At 34.0% G+C, this 23680-nt stretch overlaps 1 protein-coding gene and 2 long non-coding RNA genes across 3 annotated transcripts; 1 reads left to right on the forward strand and 2 right to left on the reverse strand.

Annotated features, from left to right (window-relative positions):
* Window positions 1-7617: 7617 nt before the first annotated feature.
* LOC108821248 (uncharacterized) lies at window positions 7618-11485 on the forward strand. Its single transcript, XR_001944516.2, has 4 exons — window positions 7618-7768; window positions 8231-8319; window positions 8843-9110; window positions 11289-11485. It is a non-coding gene; the product is annotated as an uncharacterized LOC108821248 (long non-coding RNA).
* A 5502-nt stretch (window positions 11486-16987) lies between these two features.
* Window positions 16988-18693, reverse strand: LOC130498576 (uncharacterized). Its single transcript, XR_008937461.1, has 3 exons — window positions 18183-18693; window positions 17262-17781; window positions 16988-17175 (listed from the first exon to the last, which is right to left on the reverse strand). It is a non-coding gene; the product is annotated as an uncharacterized LOC130498576 (long non-coding RNA).
* A 2434-nt stretch (window positions 18694-21127) lies between these two features.
* LOC108819191 (cysteine proteinase RD21A-like) lies at window positions 21128-23494 on the reverse strand. The gene is made up of 5 exons (XM_018592186.2): window positions 22975-23494; window positions 22353-22588; window positions 22128-22268; window positions 21561-22010; window positions 21128-21472 (listed from the first exon to the last, which is right to left on the reverse strand). The coding sequence occupies exons 1-5, from the start codon at window positions 23432-23434 to the stop codon at window positions 21386-21388; spliced, it is 1374 nt and encodes a 457-aa protein (XP_018447688.1). The 5' UTR covers window positions 23435-23494; the 3' UTR covers window positions 21128-21385.
* Window positions 23495-23680: the final 186 nt, after the last annotated feature.

The following is a 23680-nucleotide window of genomic DNA, read 5'->3' on the forward strand; positions in this document are numbered from 1 at the left end:
AATGATATCTAATGTTTCATATTGTTAGACACAATATTAATTATAGTGTTGTTTAGAAACATAGATTATAATATAAAGAAAATATTATTGGGGATTTAAGGTAGGTATAACTATAAAATAAAAAAATCTGAATTTAATTTAAAAATCTACAAAAGAAATATAAAGTCAAAGAGAGGATTATGTTTCAATAAGAAAGATCTATAAAAATATAAGAAAAGTTTTGACAAAGAATCATATAAATAAAACATTTCGACATTTTCCCACAACAAAATTGACAGAAACAAAAACATGAACATCAGAAAAACATTTGTTATGGTTTTTTCTTGTAGTGGTATTAGCAGCGCCGTCGTTGTCCAACTCCAACGTTTTAGCATGTAGTAAATTGTTCATTGATCATCAATCTTTTGTTCAGTTTTAATAATTATACTAGATTTTGACCCGCCCTTTAAAAGGGCGGGATTATTTCATAAAAAGTTTTAATAAAAAAATAATATATATATATTTGTTTTTAAGTTGTTATTATATTAAACATGATACATGTTAGTTGTTTTAAAAATATAACATGTTTTGTTTGTTAGAATCATACATATATGAAAATTATATCTATACTATCTTCTGTTCTACTATATCATTTTGTATTTGTTATTTATTTATAGTAAATATATATTGTATCTAATACATCACCTTTTTAATTTCCAACCCGTTTTACAAATTTTTTTTGTTTGATGCATTTTATATAATATTGTAGTTATTTTAATATTATATATATATGATATATCATAGTATAATAGAATGAATTGATAAATAGGTAATATTAAATTTACATCCCGTTTTATTTGTCATCATGAATTGCTAATAAAATTTCTATAATATATTTGTAGAAATAGGTAATTTTTAGTCTATCTTAGTGATATATAATTTCTTTGTGTTAATGTTATAACTTATTTGAGGATTTATGTGATACATATTTTTGATAAACATTCAATTATAGATTTATTTAAAGGTTCTTTTTCTTTATTACACAGTGATGTTGAAGCATTGGTAAAGTTCAAAGCTACAATAAAGAACAAAACTTAGCTTCACCCCCTAAGGTGAACCTCTACATTCACCAACTAATAGGAATTAGTTAATTGAGATTTGATATCTTTTAAAAAAGGAAACCAAGTAATAAGAATTTAATGAAATAAAATTATGTTTTAGATAAATAAAAAATAGTAGCAATTATAAAAAAATATTTTTTTAGTATTGATAAATCCGTCAAAAATACTAAACCCTAAACCCTAAATTCTAAATACTAAATCCTAAATCCTTGGGGAAAGCCTGAACCCTTGGGAAAATCCTATACCCTAAATCGTTAATCTTAAACCCTAAACCCTTAATCATAAACCATAATATTAAACCCTAAATTATAAATACTAAATCATAAACCCTTGGGAAAAGCCTGAACCCTTGGGCAAATCCTATACCTTAAATCGTTAATCTTAAACCCTAAACCCTTAATCATAAACCACAATATTAAACCATAGGATTAAGAGTTTATGATTTAATATTTGTCAAAGAGTTTAGGGTTTAGGGTTTCGTGTTTATAATTTAGGGTTTAATATTATGGTTTATGATTAATGGTTTAGGGTTTAAAATTAACGATTTAGGGTATAGGATTTGCCCAAGGGTTCATGCTTTCCCCAAGAGTTTAGGGTTTAGAATTTAGAGTTTAGGGTTTAGTATTTTCTGACGGATTTATCAATATTAAAAAGAATATATTTTTTTGATAATTGCTACTATTTTTATTTATCTAAAAACATAATTTTATTTCATTAAATTCTTATTACTTGGTTTCTTTTTTTAAGAGATATCAAATCTCAATTAACTAATTCTTATTGGTGAATGAATGTAGAGGTTCACCTTAAGGGGTGAAGCTAAGTTTTGTTCTACGATAAACATAGATTGAGCACTTGAGAACTAATAAAGTAAATTATTTTTCTGTAATATGTTTGTTGGTTAGGAAAGGGAGCTGATAATTAGATAGTTTCTGGAAATAGGATATGAAAATCACGTTTAGAATATATAACTTCCTCTTGATTACAACCAAATATCATCAATTGTTTTCTGTTAAACATTATGTGTTGCATTATGTTAAAATATAACGATATGATCAGAATATCTTAAGCCATGGTCACATAAAAGTATAGAATATATAAGAGCTATATGTTTCCATTTTGTCACTTTCATATAATATGATTCAAAGTTTCCCTAAAACTTACCGTGAATTGATTGTATGAATGGATTTTTTTTAAAGCTCGGTATCTTTCAAAACAGCATTTTTCACGTTTTTGCTATGGAGAAATATTTAAAAGATCAGACTATTAAAATATTTAGATATAAATAAATTAGGAAAGATCTCTTAAATAGTTGGTAGTTACCTAACGCGTAGACATACATTAAACAATGTAGATACACGAGAGAACAAGGCTACACACAAGCATGACATCGTTCCTTATGAACGAGTCTCAGGTTCTAGAGCTCTTTCACTCGGTGATGGCAGTAAGGGAAAGTGTGGAGAGGCAACAAGTGCTAAAAAATTGGCAAGTAAAATAGTTACACCTTCCCGTGAAGCTCCTCTCAACGAAATTAACGTAACAGTTCGAAACAAGGACGTAACGGATGTTTTTTCATCTCCTTTGCGAAGTATGAGCTCGCTTAATGAGGATGATCAGATCATAGGGGCCCTAAGCGATATGGAGCTTGCGGAGCAGCAATGTGATGCAATGATTGAAGATGAGGTTAACGATGATGATCTGTTAGGACTGGATTTAATGGAGATGGAAGGTAATCAAGAAAACGCGCTGACGGATGCGAAGGGAGGGGTTAGCAATACTCCGAGAGTGGCACGAACTAAGAAGCTTGGCGTCAAGAGAGGTGCTCCGTCGAGTATCCCGCATAAGAAGTTCGAGATTCTCCGTCGAGGATCCCCCACCAAGTACTCGGCTTCTTCACGTGTGCTGACTATAGGAGGAAACGGGAAGGCAAGGAAACGACATGTGTCACGAGATTCAAAGGAGTTATCCAAAATTGATGGTTCGATGAGTTCCAAATACTCATCACAAAACCATCCATGAGGACACTTAGTTGGAACTGTCGAGGGATAGGGACTGACCTCACAGTTCGACGCCTTACGGAGATGTGTCAGAAGCATCGCCCAGGACTAGTGTTCCTTTCTGAAACGAAGAATAAAAGGCGGCAGTTGCAAAACATTCAGGCTGACCTAGGATTTGATCGTTTGTTCACCGTTGAGCCACTTGGACTCAGCGGAGGTTTAGTTCTTTTATTTATGGATGATTTTCAAGTTAATGTTTTATTTTCAAATAACCGGATGATTGACATTGAGGCAGTCATTGATGGAATAAAAGTCTACATGACATTTGTTTATGGAGACCCTGTTTTAGAACGTAGAGAACAAGTTTGGGAGCGTCTTACGCGCTTTGCTACAACTCGAAATGGACCTTGGTTCATGATTAGTGACTTTAATGAAATAGTGGATCATACTGAGAAAGAAGGTGGCAAACGGCGATCTGATAGCTCATTCTTACCTTTTAAAAAAATGCTAATTAGTAATTGTGGTATGTTGGAGTTTCCATTCACTGGAAATAAGCTCTCTTGGGTAGGAAAAAGATCTAGAGGAGTAACAGTGAGATGCCGTTTAGATAGAGCAGTGGGAAATGAGGATTGGCATGAACAATTTCCACACACATCATCGAGATATCTACGGCTTTAGGGTTCGGACCATCATCCAGTCCTAGCAGAGATTCTCAAGAGGCCAAAGCGAAGGAAGAAGAAATTTAAATTTGATAAAAGATGGCTACAGGACGAGGAGTTGAGGCAAGTAATTCTTGAAGGATGGAAATTGGACGATCTACCACCTGATGCAAGTATAATGGACCATATTACTAGCTGTAGGAAAGCCTTGAGTCAGTGGAGGAGAGAAAATAATGTGAATTCTGAAAAGTTGGTGGAAGAACTGAAAGAAAAGGTAGAAAACTTGTACTCAGATGATAATGCTACATCTGAACAGATAGCTGCGGCCCTAAAGGAACTTTCTAACGCTCTTAAGGCGGAAGAAATGTTTTGGAAACAGAAGAGCAGAGTTTTATCGCTAAGGGAGGGAGACCGAAACACAAAAATTTTCCATGCATTAGTAAAACAGAGAAGAGCGAAGAATAGGATAACACAATTTTTAGATGGAAATGGAAATTTAGTGGAGGATGAAGAGGGATTAGTAGCCATTGCTACTAGTTATTTCAGGCAAATATTTGAATCATCAAACCCAGAGGATATAGCAGAAGCACTCACGGAGGTTAAGACCACTATTACTGGACAAATCAATGATCAACTCATTGCGCCAGTAACAGAATGGGAGGTTAAACTAGCACTTTTTGCTATGCATCCAAAAAAAGCTCCAGGACCAGACGGAATGACAGCTCTCTTCTATCAGAAGTTTTGGGATATTGTGAAAGAGGATTTAACTCATATGGTTAACCAATTTCTCTTTCATGGTACAATGCCGCAAGGATTAAATGATACAAATATCTGTTTAATACCTAAGACGACAAAGCCGAACGAGATGACACAGTTTAGGCCTATCAGTCTATGCAACGTCAGTTACAAAATAATATCTAAGGTCTTATGCCAAAGATTAAAAAAGTTTCTTCCAAACTTGATATCGGAAACCCAGTCGGCTTTTGTAGCAGGAAGGCAAATAACAGATAATGTGATGATAGCACAGGAAATGTTCCACACTTTGAGAACCAAACCAGGAGGCCGGGTTAAGAGAATGGCCATTAAGATGGACATGAGCAAAGCCTATGATAGGATGGAGTGGTTTTTCATAGAGGCAGTCATGAGGAAGATGGGCTTTTCTGAGGTATGGATAGAATGGATCATGAGATGTATTACCTTGGTCAAGTACCAAGTTTTGATGAATGGAGAGCCCAGACATAGTTCCAGAAAGAGGTCTGCGTCAAGGAGATCCTTTGTCTCCTTTCATATTTATTCTATGCACGGAAGCGCTCGTTAGCCTTCTTAGTCAAGCAGAGAATCAAGGAAAGATAACCGAAATGCGAGCCGCTCGTGCTAGCCCCCCGGTTTCCCACCTTCTCTTTGCTGACGATAGCCTGTTCTTTTGCAAGGCGGAGCCCCGTGAATGTGAAGAAGTTATGAAAGTAGTCAGGAAGTATGGACAGGCATCTGGACAATGCATAAATTTTGACAAATCCTCTTTGCTCTTTGGTAAGAGGATACCAGCAAGCGAGCGTCAACAAATTAAAGATATTCTAGGCATCCAAAATGAAGGTAGAATGGGATCCTACTTAGGAATACCAGAAGACATCAGTGGGTCCAAGTACAAGCTATTTGCATTCCTAAAGGAGAAGCTACTTCACAGAGTGAACGGGTGGACAAGTAGATGGTTATCAAAAGGAGGAAAGGAAGTGCTTATCAAATCTATTCTCCTGGCTCTTCCGACATATGTGATGTCTAGCTTTTTACTCCCTCTTGAAATTTGCGAGAATTTCGCCAGTGCCATTGCACAATTCTGGTGGAGCTCAAATCCGCCAAAGAGAGGGATACATTGGTCCACATGGGATAAAATGTGTAAGCCTAGAGAGGAAGGTGGCATTGGTTTTCGCATGATCCATGAGTTTAATCTAGCTCTTTTAGCTAAACAGCTATGGCGTCTTGCCCAGTTTCCAGACTCTCTTGTGGAAAGGGTACTAAGAGGAAGATACTATCGTTTGAGCTCGCCCTTGTGAGTATGTTCAGTAGATTCCCCATCTTATGTGTGGACAAGAATAATCGCAGCGAGGAAATTACTGTTGTTGGGAATTAGGAACAAAGTACACTCAGGGTATGAGATAAAAGTGTGGCAGGATCCTTGGATTTCGTCAGTACCGGCTAGACCGGCTCGACCGATAGCCCCAGTGGTACACCCAGGAATGTTAGTCAGCAGTCTTATTGACCCTCAGACCAAAGAGTGGAATCTACGTTTGCTGGAACAATATGTGAAATCACGAGGATATACCAAGTATACAGAGTATGGCCATAAGCCCAACTCACCGACCTGACACGTTCTGCTGGAACTACACCAAAAACGGGCAATACACGGTAAAATCTGGATATTGGGTAGCTACAAACATCTTGAAGGATGATGATGATGATGATAACCAAATCCTGGAACCCAGCATTACTAAACTTCAAGCCTTTGCTTGGAAAGTTAGTGCCCCACAAAAGATTCGACATCTATTATGGCAATTAATCACGGGACAGGTAGCGGTAACAAGAAATCTGGTACGGAGAAATATGAGATGTGACAATTACTGCCCAAGATGTGGAGAGCCAGAAGAGACTGCTACTCATGCAATATTTGAGTGTCCACCAGCTTTACAGACATGGGCATTATCATCAACACCATCAAGTCCTCAAATTTTTCCTTCAACGAGCATTTACAATAATATGGATTATTTGTTTTGGAGGAAAAACAGTATTCAGGAGCCGGAAAATGATAGGGACCCATATCCTTGGATTATCTGGTACATTTGGAAAGCTCGGAATGATAAGTTGTTCAGAGGGATAGACAGAGATCCAGGGGAGCTAGTCAGGCACGCAGAAAGTGAATGCCAAGCTTGGCATAACGCTAAAGAGAATGTGACTACGCCTCATGTTATTCAAGAGCCTCAAGTCCTAAGCTTGGGTAATATATGCATGATAGATGGTTCATGGACCTCTATGGATCAATTTAGTGGAATTGGATGGATATGGAAAGACAGCAGGGGGAGGATCCAATTATTGGGGACAAGGAACGTCAGGAGAAGAGAAACAGCTCTACACTCGGAACTGGAAGCCTTGAAATGGGCGATGGAAACGATGTTGCAACATTCGGACTGTCAGAGATTTGGTACAGACTGCAAAGACTTAATTGCAATGTTGACGGAACCACAAGCATGGCCAAGCTTCTCAACGGAACTGGAGACGATTCAAACGTTAAAGTTGTGCTTCTCAGACTTCAAGATCTATTATGTGCCAAGAACTGAAAATGTGATAGCTGATTCGTTAGCTAGGACTGCTCGTACCTTTCATAGATCGCTTTGCTACTTTGGTTGTTCTATTCCGGTCTGGTTACCCAGACCATCTCCAGTTTGAGTAATAGAATAGCCTTTCGATGCAAAAAAAAAAAAAAAAAAAAACTCTTGTAAATATATAACATTTAATACAAAATGATATGTTAGATTTTTAATTACTTTCTTTATTTGGTTGAAAATCTCCTCAACAATTTAAATTCAAAATATAAAATCTATTTTTGGTCAAAATCCTTGTTGTATATACTTCTATTTAATAGGTAGCTTATCTTTGAAATTTATTGTTTCCTTAATAAGTGGGAATAGTGTTATATAAAGGATGTTAAATACAATATTCTCTTGAATAACAATAAATATATGGCGGCATATTGTAAATTTAAAACAAATTATATGGATGTTAAAAAGGAATTACTGTTTTAATTGTATTAACTAGATTCTGACCCACCCTTTGAAAGGGAGGGTATATTTCTTAATGAGATGTTTTTTTTGGTTTTTTATTTGATTAGTTTGAATGGTATGGATCCGATAAAAGAGAAGCCGAACCCTGACATTCAAACCCAGATCTTGGTGTACTCGTTCGATTTGGAAAAGAGACGAAGATGCTGAGAGTTATGACAGAAGAACTTTAACAAATCCATAAGGTAAATTCCAATTAAACATATTGGTCTTTTTTTTTGATCTCATTCTGTTTAAATGATTAATGGAAAAGAAAGCAAAAAATCGTTTTTTTAATCGGTTTTGCATGTTGGATCCAGTGACTTATATTATTATTGCTATGAGATTGAAGGTGTTGTGATGACTCCGAAGAAAACTGACTTGTTTAGATTTCGATACTTACAACGTGTATTCATACGTTTGTTAAACTTGGTATATATTATGTATTTACGTCCTCTATAATATAGAAACAGATAAAAAATTTATATTTTGTTTGAGTTCCATGTTTTGTTGTCTAAGAAGTGAAATACAACCAAACTGAGATAAGATAAGTGTACTTGATCAAGAGAAACACCTAAGAGATAAGGAACAGAATGGAACAGATAATGGTAATTTAATTTTTAACTACTTGAAACACACGAAACTAATGTTTTATTTTTCTTTCACAGTGGTTATAGCCTTATAGGTCAGGAGAAACACCTAAGAGATAAGGAACATAACGGAACAGCTGAGAAGTGATCAAACGAAGAATACATGGGTATAGATTAACACATTAGGAATCAGACCCGTTCCTCCCCTAAGGCTAGTGAAGCACTGGCTTCAGGCCACAAAATAGAAAAATAAAATATAGGCCACACTAACTAAAATTGCAGGTAGCTTAAATGGTTTAAGAAAATTAGTTAGATATTCTTGTCCTTAGTTCGAGCAATACCAAAGCCACTCCATACCCCTCTTTTGTTGGCAATTTTTTTAATAAAGGCCACATATTTTGACAGGCTTTAAGCCTCATAAAAGTTTGGGACGGCACTGTTAGGAATGGAACTAATTTTCTATAAAGCTATTTTCCCTTATTCTTAGTGTCTTTTAAAAAAAAAATTGTGAGGTTTGTCAACGGTAGTGTTGAAACAATTCATTCAAATGGAAATATTTTTCATTAAACATTGATAAAAGTAAGCACTATCACGGTTGTGTTTATTTGAAAGTGTTATATATTTTACTGTAAATCTTGTAATATTTTTATATAATATAGATTGTCCTCTATTTTATATTGTGAACTGCAGGAATTACCAGATGTTGTCATCAAGGCATGAACTACAACCAATCTGAAAAAGATAAGTGTTGTCCTGAATATAGTCTATACTGTTTTATACCCATTCATGGTTTAATTGAAAACAAATTTAAAGAATATATAATAATCATACTATTTTAAAAGCAGAATTCAATGTTTTTTAAACAGTTAATATACGCAAGGAGAAACAACAAAGGAGATATGGAAAAAACCGTGCTGAAATAAAGCATGCCTATGAAACAGTTTATTACATAAATCAGGTAATATACTACTCAATTCGTATTAGTACTGTATTAGGGATGCGTTGGCTGTAGACAAATGTCAGTATAAAAAAAAAGTTATATATCATAAAAAAGAGTAGCTAATGTAAAACGTAAACCTGTGTGCATGTCAGTATCTCAGAAATGGTTTTATACCCAAATTCATTCCAAGGATCAACTTTCGGTTGAGTCTCAAAGTTTGCTTCAGGAAAAACTTGTTTCCCTTCATTTGTTTCAACAATACTCAATCATCATTAAGTTTGTAACTGACATTACATTAGAACCAAAAATAATAAGAACCTGATTAGCATATCAATAAAGTTTAATAATTCAAAGAAAGGTTTTTAAAACATTTACACTTCCTTTATGATAGGGTCGAAAACCAATTTGGAGGAATCATAAGCATTTGATATTTGGAGATTACCAAAGAAATTAGTAACAATTAGAAATCACAGTTAAATAAAAAAAATAAAAAATATATGTATATATATATATATATCATACCTCTAAATGAACCGATTTTAGCAAGTGCACAAACAACACTACGCTCTCATCACTGTGAATTTATGTCAACTTTTTAGTCTTATACTGCGAGAGTCTTTAACTGAACAAAATAATAGGAAAATTCACGGATGAATTTATGAGATTAGAATTAGCTACCTGATGTTTCTTAAGGTGAACTCTGATTATTTTTAACTCATTTCCATAGATTGAAGAAATTCAAAGCTCCCCACAATCTATGGCTTGTCCAACGATGTCTACATTTAACAAAAACAGTAAGATTAATATAATTGACTGATGTAAAGATAAATATAGTAAAATATTATTACTTTAATTGTTAAAATAAATATAGTAAAATATGTGAATAAGTAAAAAAAGGTACCAATTAAAAAGTCATTCTCTAATCTTCCACTCAAAACAGAATCAAATTCTGGTAAGGATAGAAACATGTCATCATTCTGGAAATCACAGGGCTTAAAGAATGCACTGATCCCCCAAAGATCTCAAATAGTTCTTCCTATAAGTAGCATGAACTCTGATCCCCTGGAAGAATTTTTTTTTTTAAAGAAAAATACATTAAAAGACGAATACAGTTAAACAAATCATAAACTGGTGACAAAAAAATCGCAATATATACTTTTTTCTGCGAGTATGATCTCTAAATTCTCACCAAAGTTATAATGTGATGGTTTCTATGTGTGTATGACTTTGGCTTCAATCATCCAAGTTGGTTTCCCCGGCCTCTTCGTACACCATCTTTCTCTTAGAAGACATTATATGAGAAATGTTTTGAATTCTGTGTTATTTCTTTGAAGTTAAAATGTTGTATATATAGGAAAACAAAAGGTCGACTGTTTAGGATATTCGAAATCAATATTGTTTGGCAAAATTCGCCGTATCTTAAGTAAATCTTATATCTTGAAGATCAAGTGTATTCAAGTTATGGTAAATTAGATTTTCTTGTTTATTATAATATAGATTTAAGTTATTAAATGCTGCGGTTTTTATGCAATTGGTTGTTATTGATATTTAGAATATATGAAAATATTTAGATTGCTCAGCTATTTATAATTTACTATATTTGGTTGTGTTAATTTAACAACTTTCCGACATTTTAGTTAATTTTAGTAAATTTAAAATTTTATGTAAGTTTTTAGTCTATAGACGGTTACTGATTCGAAAAAGATTGATATTTATATTTAGAATATTCGATATTGTTAGGTATGGAAATTCTGAAAATTTAATTGATTAGAAATTTTTTGGCGTTTGAAATAGTTGTTTATATTTATTGTTATTGGTCCGTAAAGCTTTGCGATTTCTTGTTTTGATTATGTGTATTTCCCATGTAAAAGTTTATTCTATAATCAATATTTAAGTTACCAATTTTTGCGATTTTGTTTTGATTGGTTGTTATTAATGGTGACAAATATATAAAAAAAATTTGGATTTTATGATTTCATTTGTATTGCATACCATACATAAATACATATCAGAAAACAATCTACAAAAACAATTACGAAAATTAAAATGTAAGATTTAATAATTTTGAATTATGCAAATCGTTTGTTACAAAACCATTGAAGCTTTGGTATTATGTTTTCTGATGAACAAAAAATTGATTTGAAGTGATGAATGTTTGTGGAACCGATATTAACATATCAATGTATTGTTTTTAAGTGGAACTTTGCAGATTCTAATAAACGTTGAAAGATCAGTGTGCATGGAATATCATCATCAATTTACTGCAGAATTGATACATATACTATTTAATAAACGAAAACCAGTGTTTTCTAGCAACTGAAGTTTGTTCTAAAGCATATGTAACTATCATCTGTAAATTTTTTATATGAATGTGTCATTCAGAAAAAAGAAAATGTCGATGTGTATCTGTCAATGAAACTCCGTGATTTTCCTGAATTAAAAAAAAATAGAAAATACAGAATTAAATTAAAAGCATATCATTAAAATATTCTAGTGGCATGAAGCTGTAAATATTGTTAAAGCAGAAGGACACCTCAAAAAAGAGCCTTGTGTTTTAATAGTATAGACTAGATATTGACCCGCGCTTTTCAAGCGCGGGATGTTTTATGATGAAAAAATTCACTAATAACAAAAATTTTGTTAATTTATAATAATTTTGTACATCTAAAATATATTTTTGCATTTATATGAGTGCTATTAAAATCGATCCGGACTCACGGTTAAACCGAGTAATGATGATCAGATAGTTTGGTTGAAGTTTATAAGAATATATTTAAAACCTGTAAAAATCACTAAAATCAGAGATTAACCGACTTAACTGATAGATAACCTATATGTAATCAAATTTGATTTAGATTCTTATTGTTTCATAATTTGTCACCTTTTAATCTATATTTTAAAGTTCATTGTTTTGCAATTATATGAAATAATAGCGTTTCTATAAAATTTTGATAGAGAAAAATGGTAAATATAAAATAACTAAGAAGTATAAATATGTGTTGATCATAATACTTTTTTATATAGTTTAATTAGATTGATTATATTTTTTGTGTAACTTATTTTGTTAATGATCTGGTTTAAATTATAATCGGTTAAAAATTTTGTTTACAATCAGTGTTAAAGCATTTTTCCAGATAATATATATTTTGAACATTTTTCATAATTATATTTATTGTAAAATAGTTATTTTCAATGTATAGTTTATATATATATATATTATGTAATGGCTATTATTGAATTATTATTTTACTTAAGTAAATGATATAACCATTATTTAGGAAACATAAATAAAATAATCCATATTAATTGATTTGTTATTGATTGAAACTTTTTTGTAGTATCTAAACCTGGAAAAAAAATTCTATTTATTTTGTTGTTTTTATACATTATTTGAATTTTCTCAATTATTTAATATATCGAAACAACTGGAAAAAAATGTTTAATATATATTAAAAATATGAAATCTAGTTTTTATATTGTTTGAACATAAGATTAATTATTGCATTGTTTTAAAACATGGATAATACTATAAAGAATGAGTATTAGTGAATTAAGGTATGTTTAATATATAAAATAGAAATGTATATTTAATTTAAAAACTTAGGTTCAAAGATAGAATTCTAGTTAATAAGTGAATAGATTCGGACCCACACGTCAAAATGTTGATATTTTATATAAGTTCAAATGAAATTTTATATTTTTTATTTGCATAGTATATATTTTTAATGGAAACTCGTAGTATGTCCAAGTATGTTGATTTATGTAAATGGTTCCACAATTTTCTTTCATTTTCGATTTTAAATATTTCCATAAATACTTAATAAATATCCTTAGATGCCAATATATATATGTGATTAGATATCTAACAAAAATATAGAAAATCTATCTTAAAAACTAAACTAAGGAATAAACTGATAATAAATGAATTTTCAATAATATTAAAAGAAATACGAATTAATACATAAAAATTACAAAAAAATTAAAGTTTAAAATTTAGATTATATTGTAAGGTGAGTTACCAATTTTTTTTGTTTGAATTTTTTAGTATTAGATATGAATATTGTGGAATAAAATGGTTAAAGACTTTTTTTCTAAAAAATTATCAAAGATCTTAAAGATCTTATCTAATGCCATATATTTCTTGTTTAGAATTGATTTTTATTAGATATCGCTATGGAAACATATTATCAAAGCTCTTATACCATTTATCAAGAGGATCTTTTTTGTTACCATATCTGAAGGATCTTATTTAATTTTTATGAATATTATATACAAATAGTTAGAAAATCAATAGGAAATCAAATATATGAATCGTTTTATGGTTTATGATTCCATAAAACATCATTGTCAAAACTTAGCTGATTATAAGACCGGTTGTTCATTGATTCAAGAAACTATATGTCATCGTCAATAGTTTATGCAGTTCCTTGAATTATACAGTTTTTTCATTCACATCCATGCGCAAGTCGCAACACTTCCGTGTCAAGGAAACAAATCCCTTAACATATTTCCACCTCTTTAACCACAGTTTTGAGACAAATTAAACATGCAACAAAATCTAAACCTTCTAATTCGTCCCGACAATCCCCATCGCCGCCGAGATCATTATCACCAAATATGATTTTGGTAACCATGTTGCCTAAACCTATAGACAAAATCCAAACTAATCTCAAAACACTTTTCGTCCAGATCGAATCACCATCGAGTCTCTCTCCCTAATCCTCACGGTTTGATTGATCTTCAAAAAAAAAACCCAGAAAAAGAAAAGAAAGAAAAAATTATTTTAAAGTTTTTTCTGTTTGATGTTTTGTATAAAAAGGATTATGTTACACTTATAGAAAAAAAAATGTGGCTTGGTATGAGAATTGGTTTGACTTAAACATAACCGATGGACTTTGTATTTTTATGTTGGTTTATATTAAGTTATAAGTTCTACTGATATATCTTAATAGCCAAACACATTTAAGTAACCAAACAGTTACTATTCTAGAGGAAGTCCAAAAATAAATGACAACTTCTAAATGGTAGATAAAAAACAGGACTCTAAATTAATATAGTAGATTCTAAAGCATATGTAACTATCATCTGTAAATTTTTTATATGAATGTGTCATTCAGAAAAAAGAAAATGTCGATGTGTATCTGTCAATGAAACTCCGTGATTTTCCTGAATTAAAAAAAAATAGAAAATACAGAATTAAATTAAAAGCATATCATTAAAATATTCTAGTGGCATGAAGCTGTAAATATTGTTAAAGCAGAAGGACACCTCAAAAAAGAGCCTTGTGTTTTAATAGTATAGATTACTTCAGTGGCATTTGATATAATTAAATAGGTAAATTAATGGTTAATTTATTTTTGTACTTCAGTTTTAATAGATTAAGATTTTGACTGTTTCATTTTTGAAATTTTAATATTACTGAAATAAATATTCAGATGCAATATATTTTAAAAAAAAACTTATTCCACGCAGGACTCGAATTATCATCTGGTTTTATTTATTCTTTAATGAATTATAGGTCCCACTTTATTTACGATATCTCTTATAGCCTTTTGTTTTTTTTTCATTTTTTCCTTTTGTACTTCTTATTGTCCATAAAACTTTTAAAATTAAGCATAATTATAATTAAAATTTCAAAAAAGGAACCACTACAAGAAAAATCAGTATTAATAGCACACGAAAAACGCTATCATAGGGTTTTGGTAGCGTTTTTGTAAACGCTCTGACAGCCGCAGCTATGGTAGACGCCCCCCTATCACAGCGTTTCTCGTATGCTACAATAAATATATATATTGTAGCGTTTATTTATTGTCACATGTTTTGTGCTATTATGTAATTTTCTATGGCATTTATGTCGTGCTGTTACGTCATTTTATAATAACACATTTTCACTGCCACTAAAAATATATATATATTTTTTTGTTTTTCTAATTATCCAGAATATATATATTTTTTAGAAAGCATAAATTATAAATTAATTTATAATTAAATCAGTTTAGTAGACAAAATTTAATAAATTGATATTTTTATAAATTGAATTTTGGTTTACATGGTTTACGATTACAAATCAGTTTACGATTACAAATCGGTTTACAATTACAAAATGGTTTACTAGTTAACCCTAACTAAACCTAATTAACCCTAACTAAACCTAATTAACTTCTTCAGTCTCAGCCGCACTCTGCTCGCGTCTCAGCCGCACTCTGCTCGCGTCTCCACCGCACGGCCACCACCGGTTTGAACCACCGCTACACCACGCTTGACCGGAGACACCGCTATGTCACACCACTGCTTCACCTTCCCTGCTTCTTAATAAATCTGTAAACAAAACAAAATTCATACATAGAATTATAAGATGACCAGAAGAAGAGAGCAGATAAGAGGAATTCGAAGGTGAACTGAGTTGACCTGTGGTAGTGGTGAAGAGGTGAAGCAACGCAGATCTTGACTGGTCAATACCTATTTCTTCTGTTTGTGAGATCTGTTGTGAGTGAGAGAGGAGATTATTAGAGTGAGACATAGAAGAAGAAGAACAGAGATGGTGGAAATAGACAGAGAGCAGTGTTTGTGTTGCGAGATGATGAAGAACAAAGATGGTGGAAATAAATTCTGAAAACAGAGAAGAGAAGGTGGAAGAAAAAATTGTCGATGGATGGAGAGAAAGAGATCTGTGAGGATAAGAGAGAAAGAAAAAAAAAGGGAAAAAAAGTTAAAACATCTCATCCGTTCATTTAATTGCATCCTACGGTTCAGAGGGTGATCCGGGTGATTTGTGTTGATTGGCTTATAGTTTTCCTTTTTCTGATAGTTACTCTGCTCAATAGATTTTTTTTTTCTTGTTTTTATCTTTTGCTGTTCCATTTTTTATATTTTGATGTCTTTTGGTTTATAATTTTTAAAAACGATGTTTGATAAAAAAAATTCATTGTATAATTAATACTTCGATGTTTAATTTTAACAATATGCTGATTAATATTATAATTGTTGTCTACTAATTGTAGTTAAGTTTAATAAAGTATATGGTTTGAAGTTTTTGAAATAGAATTGTGGTTAGGTTAATACTTAGGAAAATCATCTGAAAAATAAATTAAGTTATAATTTCTATAAAGAATAGGTTTAGTCTAGTATTTATATTATTTGTAAAGATAAGCCGTAAGTTCTACGACCTACTTTATGTAGGGTTTAAAGTTTAAGATTTAATATTTTATGATTTATGTTAATATGAGAAATTTGGTTTAGGGATCAGAGTTAATGTTTATGATTAAGTATATGATTTTAATTTTAGAATATACTCGAAGTTTAAATTTAAACTTTCTATTATAATTTTGTAAAGATTAGATTTATGATTTTGTTTGTATATAGGGTTTGCGTTTGGGGTTTAGGGTATTAGATATAGAGTGTAGATTTAAAATTTAGTGTTTGAGGTTTAGAATTTAAATTTAAGATTAGATTTTTTAAAATATGAAATTTTGAATTTAATTTTAATATTAAAGTTATATTATGAAAATATTGAAGTTTCTAAGTATATGTTTAGGGTTTAAAAATATGTTTAGGGTTTAGGGTTTTGTAAAAAAATACAAAATTTTTAAAAATGTAAATATACTTATATTTTTAAGTTATATACTTTTTCTAATTATAAATTACTACAAATGTTTATTTTGAAAATTATTGTAAGTGCTAGATATTAGAATTTAGGGCATATTTAGGGTTTAGGAATTGAGATAAACAAAAATTTGGTTTTCGTTTCTAATTTATTATTGTAGAATTTATGCTGAGATGATTTTTCTGAAATTTTGAGTCTTCTATTATCCGATAGTAATATTGGTTCACAAAATTATATTTAGTTTTAACATTTCGTTTACTTTTCATTTTACACTTGGTTTGATCTAAGTCCATAAACTGAACTGAAAATTATATTCAATAAATTTACAAAACATATAATTTTACTTGAATGTTTTCAAGTCTTATACTACCAACATAACTTTTGCCAAGTCTTAATATCTTGTCTGGGTAAGCCATCGATTTACTAACTTCAGAGAAATGGAAAAATTTGTCTGCACTTGAATGGACCGGGAGAACGTTCCTGACAAATATAAAAAACCAGAAACCGGTTTAACGAACGGCAGATTAAAAATAAAAACCAAAAGGACACTGAGAAATTTTGATTACCTTGTGACTATGTTTCTGTAGCATCAACTCTCGGACATGAAAGAAAGACTGCAACTTCACAGGCAATATATCTCTCACTTAAGCAACAAGATGACCGAAAGGACCATGACCGTCGAATACAACACATAAGGTCACATCCTCAGACATAAAATCCTACAAACGCAAGCACAAAGCCTCTCTTTATACAGCTAGAAACAGAAAGGAGAGAAAGAGTGAGAAAAGGAAGAACTCGCTTCCCACACAATCATGGCGTCCGGGTTAATACACTGTGTCCTTGTTGAGTGAAAATGCAAGAGCTCCTGCTCTTACCGCTGGTGATGATACGATCTGGTAAACGTTCTCTTGGCACACAACAACCGATCCCAAGATATGGTCGAGGCACAGGCTCATCTCCACTGCTGCAGCTACTACACATACTCTTACTACTAGTCGACACACAATCTCCCATTGTTCCGAAAACACATCTCTAAGTGATATGCTTAAGCAGAAAATCTGGTGAAGCAGAGAGAGCTTTTATGACCTGAAAAAAATACAGAGAATTTTTTTAGTAAGAGACTCAACATGTAGTAAAGGCCAGATTCCAGCATGTGATGTTAGCTATAGAAATATATTACTAAGCATTTGTCTATATTGTTTGTCACTGGCACATCACCAGCCTTGGGGGATCTTGTTAATAACCCTATGTTGCTGGTTTCGTTTACTAATCCTTGTGATTAAATTACTCTAAGCAGGACCTACAGGGATCACTGAACAATACAAAAGAGCAAGAACAGAGTTTTCCCCATGTCTATTCAACATATTCTTCAACGTTAGATCAGTAGAAGGAACCATAGTTGAAAAGAATCCAACTTTTCATTCGGTTTCTTTGGCAAAAGAGAAGTACTTTCAAAAGAAAACCCAAAATCAACAACGATTACTCACTCATTCTCTAACAATCTCAACAGAGTAATCATGATTGGTAAACCATCACCCGAGAGGGATAGTTCGGAGACACAGCGACGAAGACGAAGCCGGAGACGAAGCTTGAGACGCGGCGAAAAAGCAGGAGACGCGGTGACGAAGCCGGAGACGTAGCGGTAGATGAGCCATCTGAATTTGGAGTAGATCTGAGTCGTGTCCATTGAAGCCTCTTCTCCTTCTCTACTTATGAAGGACAGACGTCTTCCGAATTGCCACCGGCACTGCTCCGCCACCTCTATTTGTCACTATTCAGATGAATCGTGAGAGGTTGATTTGAGTCAAGCTCTGTGTGTAGATCTTGTCACTTTGTGATTTTAGGTTTATCATGATTCAAGGGTTGAATAGAATCGGGAGAGGGTTTGTAATCTTGTTTTTTTCCTTGATGTATCTGGAGGAGGGAAATGAATTGGATAAGTGTTTTGGTGGCAAAATTTTGGTTTTCTTTTCTGTTTCGCGGACTAAAATTAAAAACTTTGCACAAAAGTGTTACTATAAACAAAATCCGCGTCTTTAATTTCTCTTTCTAATAAAATTCGGTCCTAGCACTGGTTTAATGCTATAGTAGAGTTGTTATCCAAATCTACTATTTTTAGTAGCAGTTGGTGAATTCGTGCTATCGCGAACTGCTACCAATATTCATATTTCTTGTAGTGAACCCTAGTCCATGTTTCAGCATCCCGCCTTTGATCAAAAGATAATATAGAGTTAAACTCCTTTGCGAAAAAAAAAAAGAATTCTTTGTCAAAAAAGAAAAAAAAAGAATTCGATTATAAAAAGAGAAACGGGAGACCGAAGAAAAATATTCACAAATACACAACTTGATATGAGTTAAAGTTTACATTATTCTTTCTGCTTTTACCAGATTATTAATTATTTTATTTTTTTATCAACACTCTTTTTACATTTAATTACAGATGGCATGCGATTACCATTTGGTTCACTTAGTTTCGTTTCAGATATTTGCAGATTTGGTTCGAGTATTTGCATGCTCGGTTTGAGTTTAGGTTCGAATAACCCATACGAGCCGCAGCTGATTTAGCAAAAGTAAAAAGAAAAAAGGCAAAGTATCTAATTGCAGAGAGTTTCTGTAGCTAATTTTATTCTCTTATTCTCTGTCCCAACCTTGTTTATATACTCCTCCATGGGCGGTCATCTTGCCATTTTCCCGCTGATCCATATCTTTCTATTTTGCCCTATCTTTTTCTATTTGTCGAGACCCGATTTTATCCTTTCCAGAAAACATTCATTATCACGTTTGCTTCCATTATCCTCTCCAAAAAAAAGTAGATCGTCATTAGGTTGGGCTGCTTCATGTGATCTTAATCTAAGTATATTAGAACTAAACAGGGAAAACTCAAAAAGAAAAAGGAAATGTGGAACTTCAAGTGGGATACGAACGGAGCTGATAACCCTTTTCTCTCTCCTCCCCTTTTCTCTCTTCCATCTCTAGCCGTAAGTTTTCAATCTCAGTCTCTGCTTCGGTGTCCGGAGGCCTTGGCTCCGGTCTGGGCTCGCGTTAGCTCCGGTGCTGGAGGCTCTCTCTTTCCCTTGCCTCTGTTTTTCGATTTGCTTCTCTTCCTCTCTTCTCCTTGTCCGTCGACATGTTTGAGGCCCTGGTTTCTGTCTTACTCCAGAACCCTAAAGCTTCCCGGGGAGTGATAGATCCGGTAGGTATGATTGGTTTCTGGTGTCTCGATGAGCCGGCGAGGATTGAGCAGTGAAAGGAGTCGGCTTTTAGGGTGAGGCTAGGTTAGATATCGTTTTCTCTTTGTAGATCTGGCCAATGTCTCGGCGGTTGGTGGCGCGTGAGGGGTTTTGTCGGACTCTCTCCTCTGCTCTTCATATTTTTCTGCATCTTGTGTATCGTTTGGAGTGGTTTGTCGGATCTCAGTCGGACGAAACTTGGAGTCTTGATTCGTCCTTCGGTTTAGCCGGCTCTCAATAGAGACATCAGTTCAGGCTGGTGGTGCGTGCTTAGCCAGCTTTGTGGTCGTGTGGCTGCGGTTTGTCTGAGATTCGGCGTATGAGGATTCAAGCCGTCGGTTGCTCTGTCGTCTATGGCGGATTCAGCCTCGTCTTTGGAGGTCTCTCTCTGTTTGTCTGGATTCTTCTTTTGCAAGGTCGTTGTGACTGAGTCTTTCGGGGTGACTCGTCTTCTCCGTGTCCGCTTTGCCGTCTCTGTCTCGTCTCTCCAACGTGGCATAACGGCTCAGCACTAAGAAGACCGGGTTGGGTTCTCTTACTCGGGCTAGGGCGTCGGTTTCAGAGTTTTGATTTGGTCTGTTGAGGCTCAACCGACGAGGAGACCTAGTGGGATGTTAGCTTTCGTGATGCTCTGTTGGCCATTTGGCTTCTTGAGCAGGTTAATGTTTCGATTCTTTTGCAGGACACAGAGCTTCGTTCCTTGGTGGTGCTTCGCCGCAGCCTGTCTTTCTCTGGTTGTTCGATGATGTGTGGTTCTCACATTCGCATTGATTCAATCTTGACGGTGGATTCTTGTGGTGCAGAGCTTGCCGTGTGGTATGCTCCTTCTCCCTTTTATTTATCCGGTTTGTGCGTAATGATCAATGGAGAGCTCAAGCTCGAAGAAGCCGTCTAACACCAGCTACTCCGGAGATGTCGTGTGAGTTCCGGTAACCGAAGAAATGAGGTGAACGCCACCCTCTTGCGGATCACATCGAAAGCTGAGAACGGTGTTGGATAGTTTAAGAATTTAGAAACCGGCTAGTGGAACGTGCCGGACTGGTGGTTTGAGCGAAGCTAGCCGGTGTATTTTAACTTAAACCATTTTGGTGAAAACGAGCTTGTAATCAAAATTGAATGCCCGTTTTCGGGAAGATAAATAAATAAATATATAATTTAAAAAAAAAAAAAAAAAAAAACTTCATTTCATAAAAGATAAGGGATACTTCCATAAAATTGCCATAGATTGTAAACCTTTTCCAAAATAACAATAAGTCTATTGTATCAACGAACCTCAACGTAGAGCTTTAAATGCAGCTTATGGTTCTTTATGTATACACGAAACCCGGCAACTGCATTTTTATGTATCTAGTTATGGCATAAACAACAACATTAAAAACATCAGACAAATCTCTTCAAAGCTCTCATATGATTCAGAGTCCTCTATGAAGAAGAAAATGTGCAGTGTCTGCATCATCTCTTTAAGCAATGTTCTTCCTGCCGTGTGACCAGAGTGGCATTGCAGGTTTGCGCTTTAAGGCCTTAACACTAAACGGACTGTTCTTGCTCTGCAAATGACACATTCCCAAAAGACTTAGTTTCAAGCATTAACATTAATTTATTGTTTCCTTGCAAAGTGGAAGAAGCAGAACTTACCATTAAACAAGTTCCCTGATCAAGGTCACAAACGGGGTAGTCGTGAGGGCAGCAACTATAGTTGTCATCACAACAAGTGGCTGCTTCTAGTGGGCAACATCCCCAAGAAAAACAATACTTACCATACTCAAAGAGACAACAGCAAGTGTTGCTCTCAGGACATGTGTAGTAACTGTCACATTGAGTGGGAGGCTTGATGGGAGATGGAGGTGAAGGTCCCGGGTTTGGTGGGTTTTGGCCATTCTTGATCGGATATGAAGGCTCCACAGCGATACCACATTTTCCCGCTGAAGCTGCAATGTTACGCTCCATCCTTATGTATCCGCTCTCTCCCCAGCTTGACCCCCATGAGTTTTTCACAATCCAGTAGTCTTTTCCGTTCTCTGTTCCGTATCCTACCGCCAAAACTCCGTGGTCTAGATCCGTTCCGCAAATTCCATCAAATATACCCTTCAGAAGGAAAATAACACAGTAAAAACATTAGATTACAGAGATGTAAAAGCAAACAAACAACCTAGGCAATGATATAACTCCTAAGAACTATGAGAACATGGTAAAAATACGTACTGAATCATAGAGCTGGAACGCACGACCACCACCCTCAATGGCGACGCTAATTGGTTGGTTAGAAAGTGCTTTCTTCAAGGAGTCTTCACTATTGGCTGGCACATCCTCATATGAATCAATTGTGACAACTTTAGCGTTTTTCTGGAACGAAAAAAAAAACAGAGAAGTGATATAAGAATCATCCACAAGTTGTTAAGAATTATAATTCCTGGTCAAAACACGAACTCTGGTCTGGTCACAACGTCCGTCAACACCCTTATATGGATAATCTTCCTCTGTATCAATTCCACCGTTATTGATAATGAACTCAAAGGCATAGTCCATGAGGCCTCCGTTACAACCTTCATTGTATGAAGTGTCACAATCAACCAATTCTTGCTCAGACAAAGATATTAAGTCTCCGGTCACGATTTTGTTTATGCCCTCCACTGCCCCGATGGCTGAAAACGCCCAACAACTCCCTTCATTATTAAAAAAAAATTAGTTAATTAATTAATCATTATTAACATTAGCTTACGATAAACCATTAACATCAAAAGAAAACATACCTACATATCAATGTTCATTATGACAATAAACACAATTACACCAACTAACTCATTGACAGTTAAAATTATTTCATACGTGGGGACTACAACATCTCCACCCGACATTCCTGGAAGGGACAAACATGTCTTTCTCCACAAGTTCCAATAGTTTTTGACCGAACCAGACAGACATAAGTCTAACAAGTTCCGTTACATATATTTGTTTTTGTTTTCAGGATGAAGTAATTCGAGAAAACTAACAAGTTAAGATTCAAGAACTATAAATGATGGATATAAAATCGAGTGAAAGAAAAACTTACCGCAGCTTCCCTGATCTTTAACTTCAGCCACGGCACCTTCCTTCCTCCAGTCAACGCTCTCCGGGAGCGCGTCACCTAGACGCGCCTTGTACCGAAGGCTGGTCGTGGTGGATTTCCTCTTGAGCCTAGAGCCGACGTACATGGATCTATACTCGTCGTTAGTGAGATGCGCGAACTTCGTAAGACCCAGTCTGTAACTAAGATTCTTCCTGTTGTGATCGTCTATGAAACGGAGATTGTCTTTAAAGATCTCGAACCGTTGATCTTTCGTCTCTGTAAGAGCATTCTGAACCTTCCCGTGTTTAACTTGCCACTCCTCGTAGAGTCTTGAAACCTCGGCGTCGCTCCGGCTGCCTGCGAGGGTGTGGTGGCTCTCGTCGTAGGAAATGATCGACATATCCATCGCTGAAGAAACGGCGATCATCGTAAGGAAAAGGATCACCAGATTAAGGAGTTTCATTTCTCCTTCACTGTTTTTTTTTTTCTTTGGAGAAGAAGAATAGGATGGATGGACGTTGGACAAGAGATAGTCCTGGAGTGTATATATAAAGCCAAATGAGATAACGTAATAACTATTTTTTCTCTTTTAAATAAAATGTTTGGGTATTCGATTTTTCTTGTGTTAAAAAAAAAAAGAGTATTCTATTTTTGTGTGTTATGTTGGTTCCTCTTCTTAATTTCGAAAATGGACTAATTCTGAATTTTA

This window comes from Raphanus sativus, chromosome 8 (assembly GCF_000801105.2).
Source record: "Raphanus sativus cultivar WK10039 chromosome 8, ASM80110v3, whole genome shotgun sequence".
NCBI lineage: Eukaryota > Viridiplantae > Streptophyta > Magnoliopsida > Brassicales > Brassicaceae > Raphanus > Raphanus sativus.

What these genes read in the sequence shown, in the direction of transcription:
- LOC108819191 (XM_018592186.2), bottom strand. Translation starts at nt 23,434, where the DNA reads ATGAAACTCCTTAATCTGGTGATCCTTTTCCTTACGATGATCGCCGTT. An exon ending in GACGTTGTGACCAGACCAGA is followed by an intron (nt 22,269 to 22,352) that starts GTTCGTGTTTTG and finishes TTTTCGTTCCAG; the next exon opens with AAAAACGCTAAAGTTGTCAC. An exon ending in CGTTCCAGCTCTATGATTCA is followed by an intron (nt 22,011 to 22,127) that starts GTACGTATTTTT and finishes TTCCTTCTGAAG; the next exon opens with GGTATATTTGATGGAATTTG.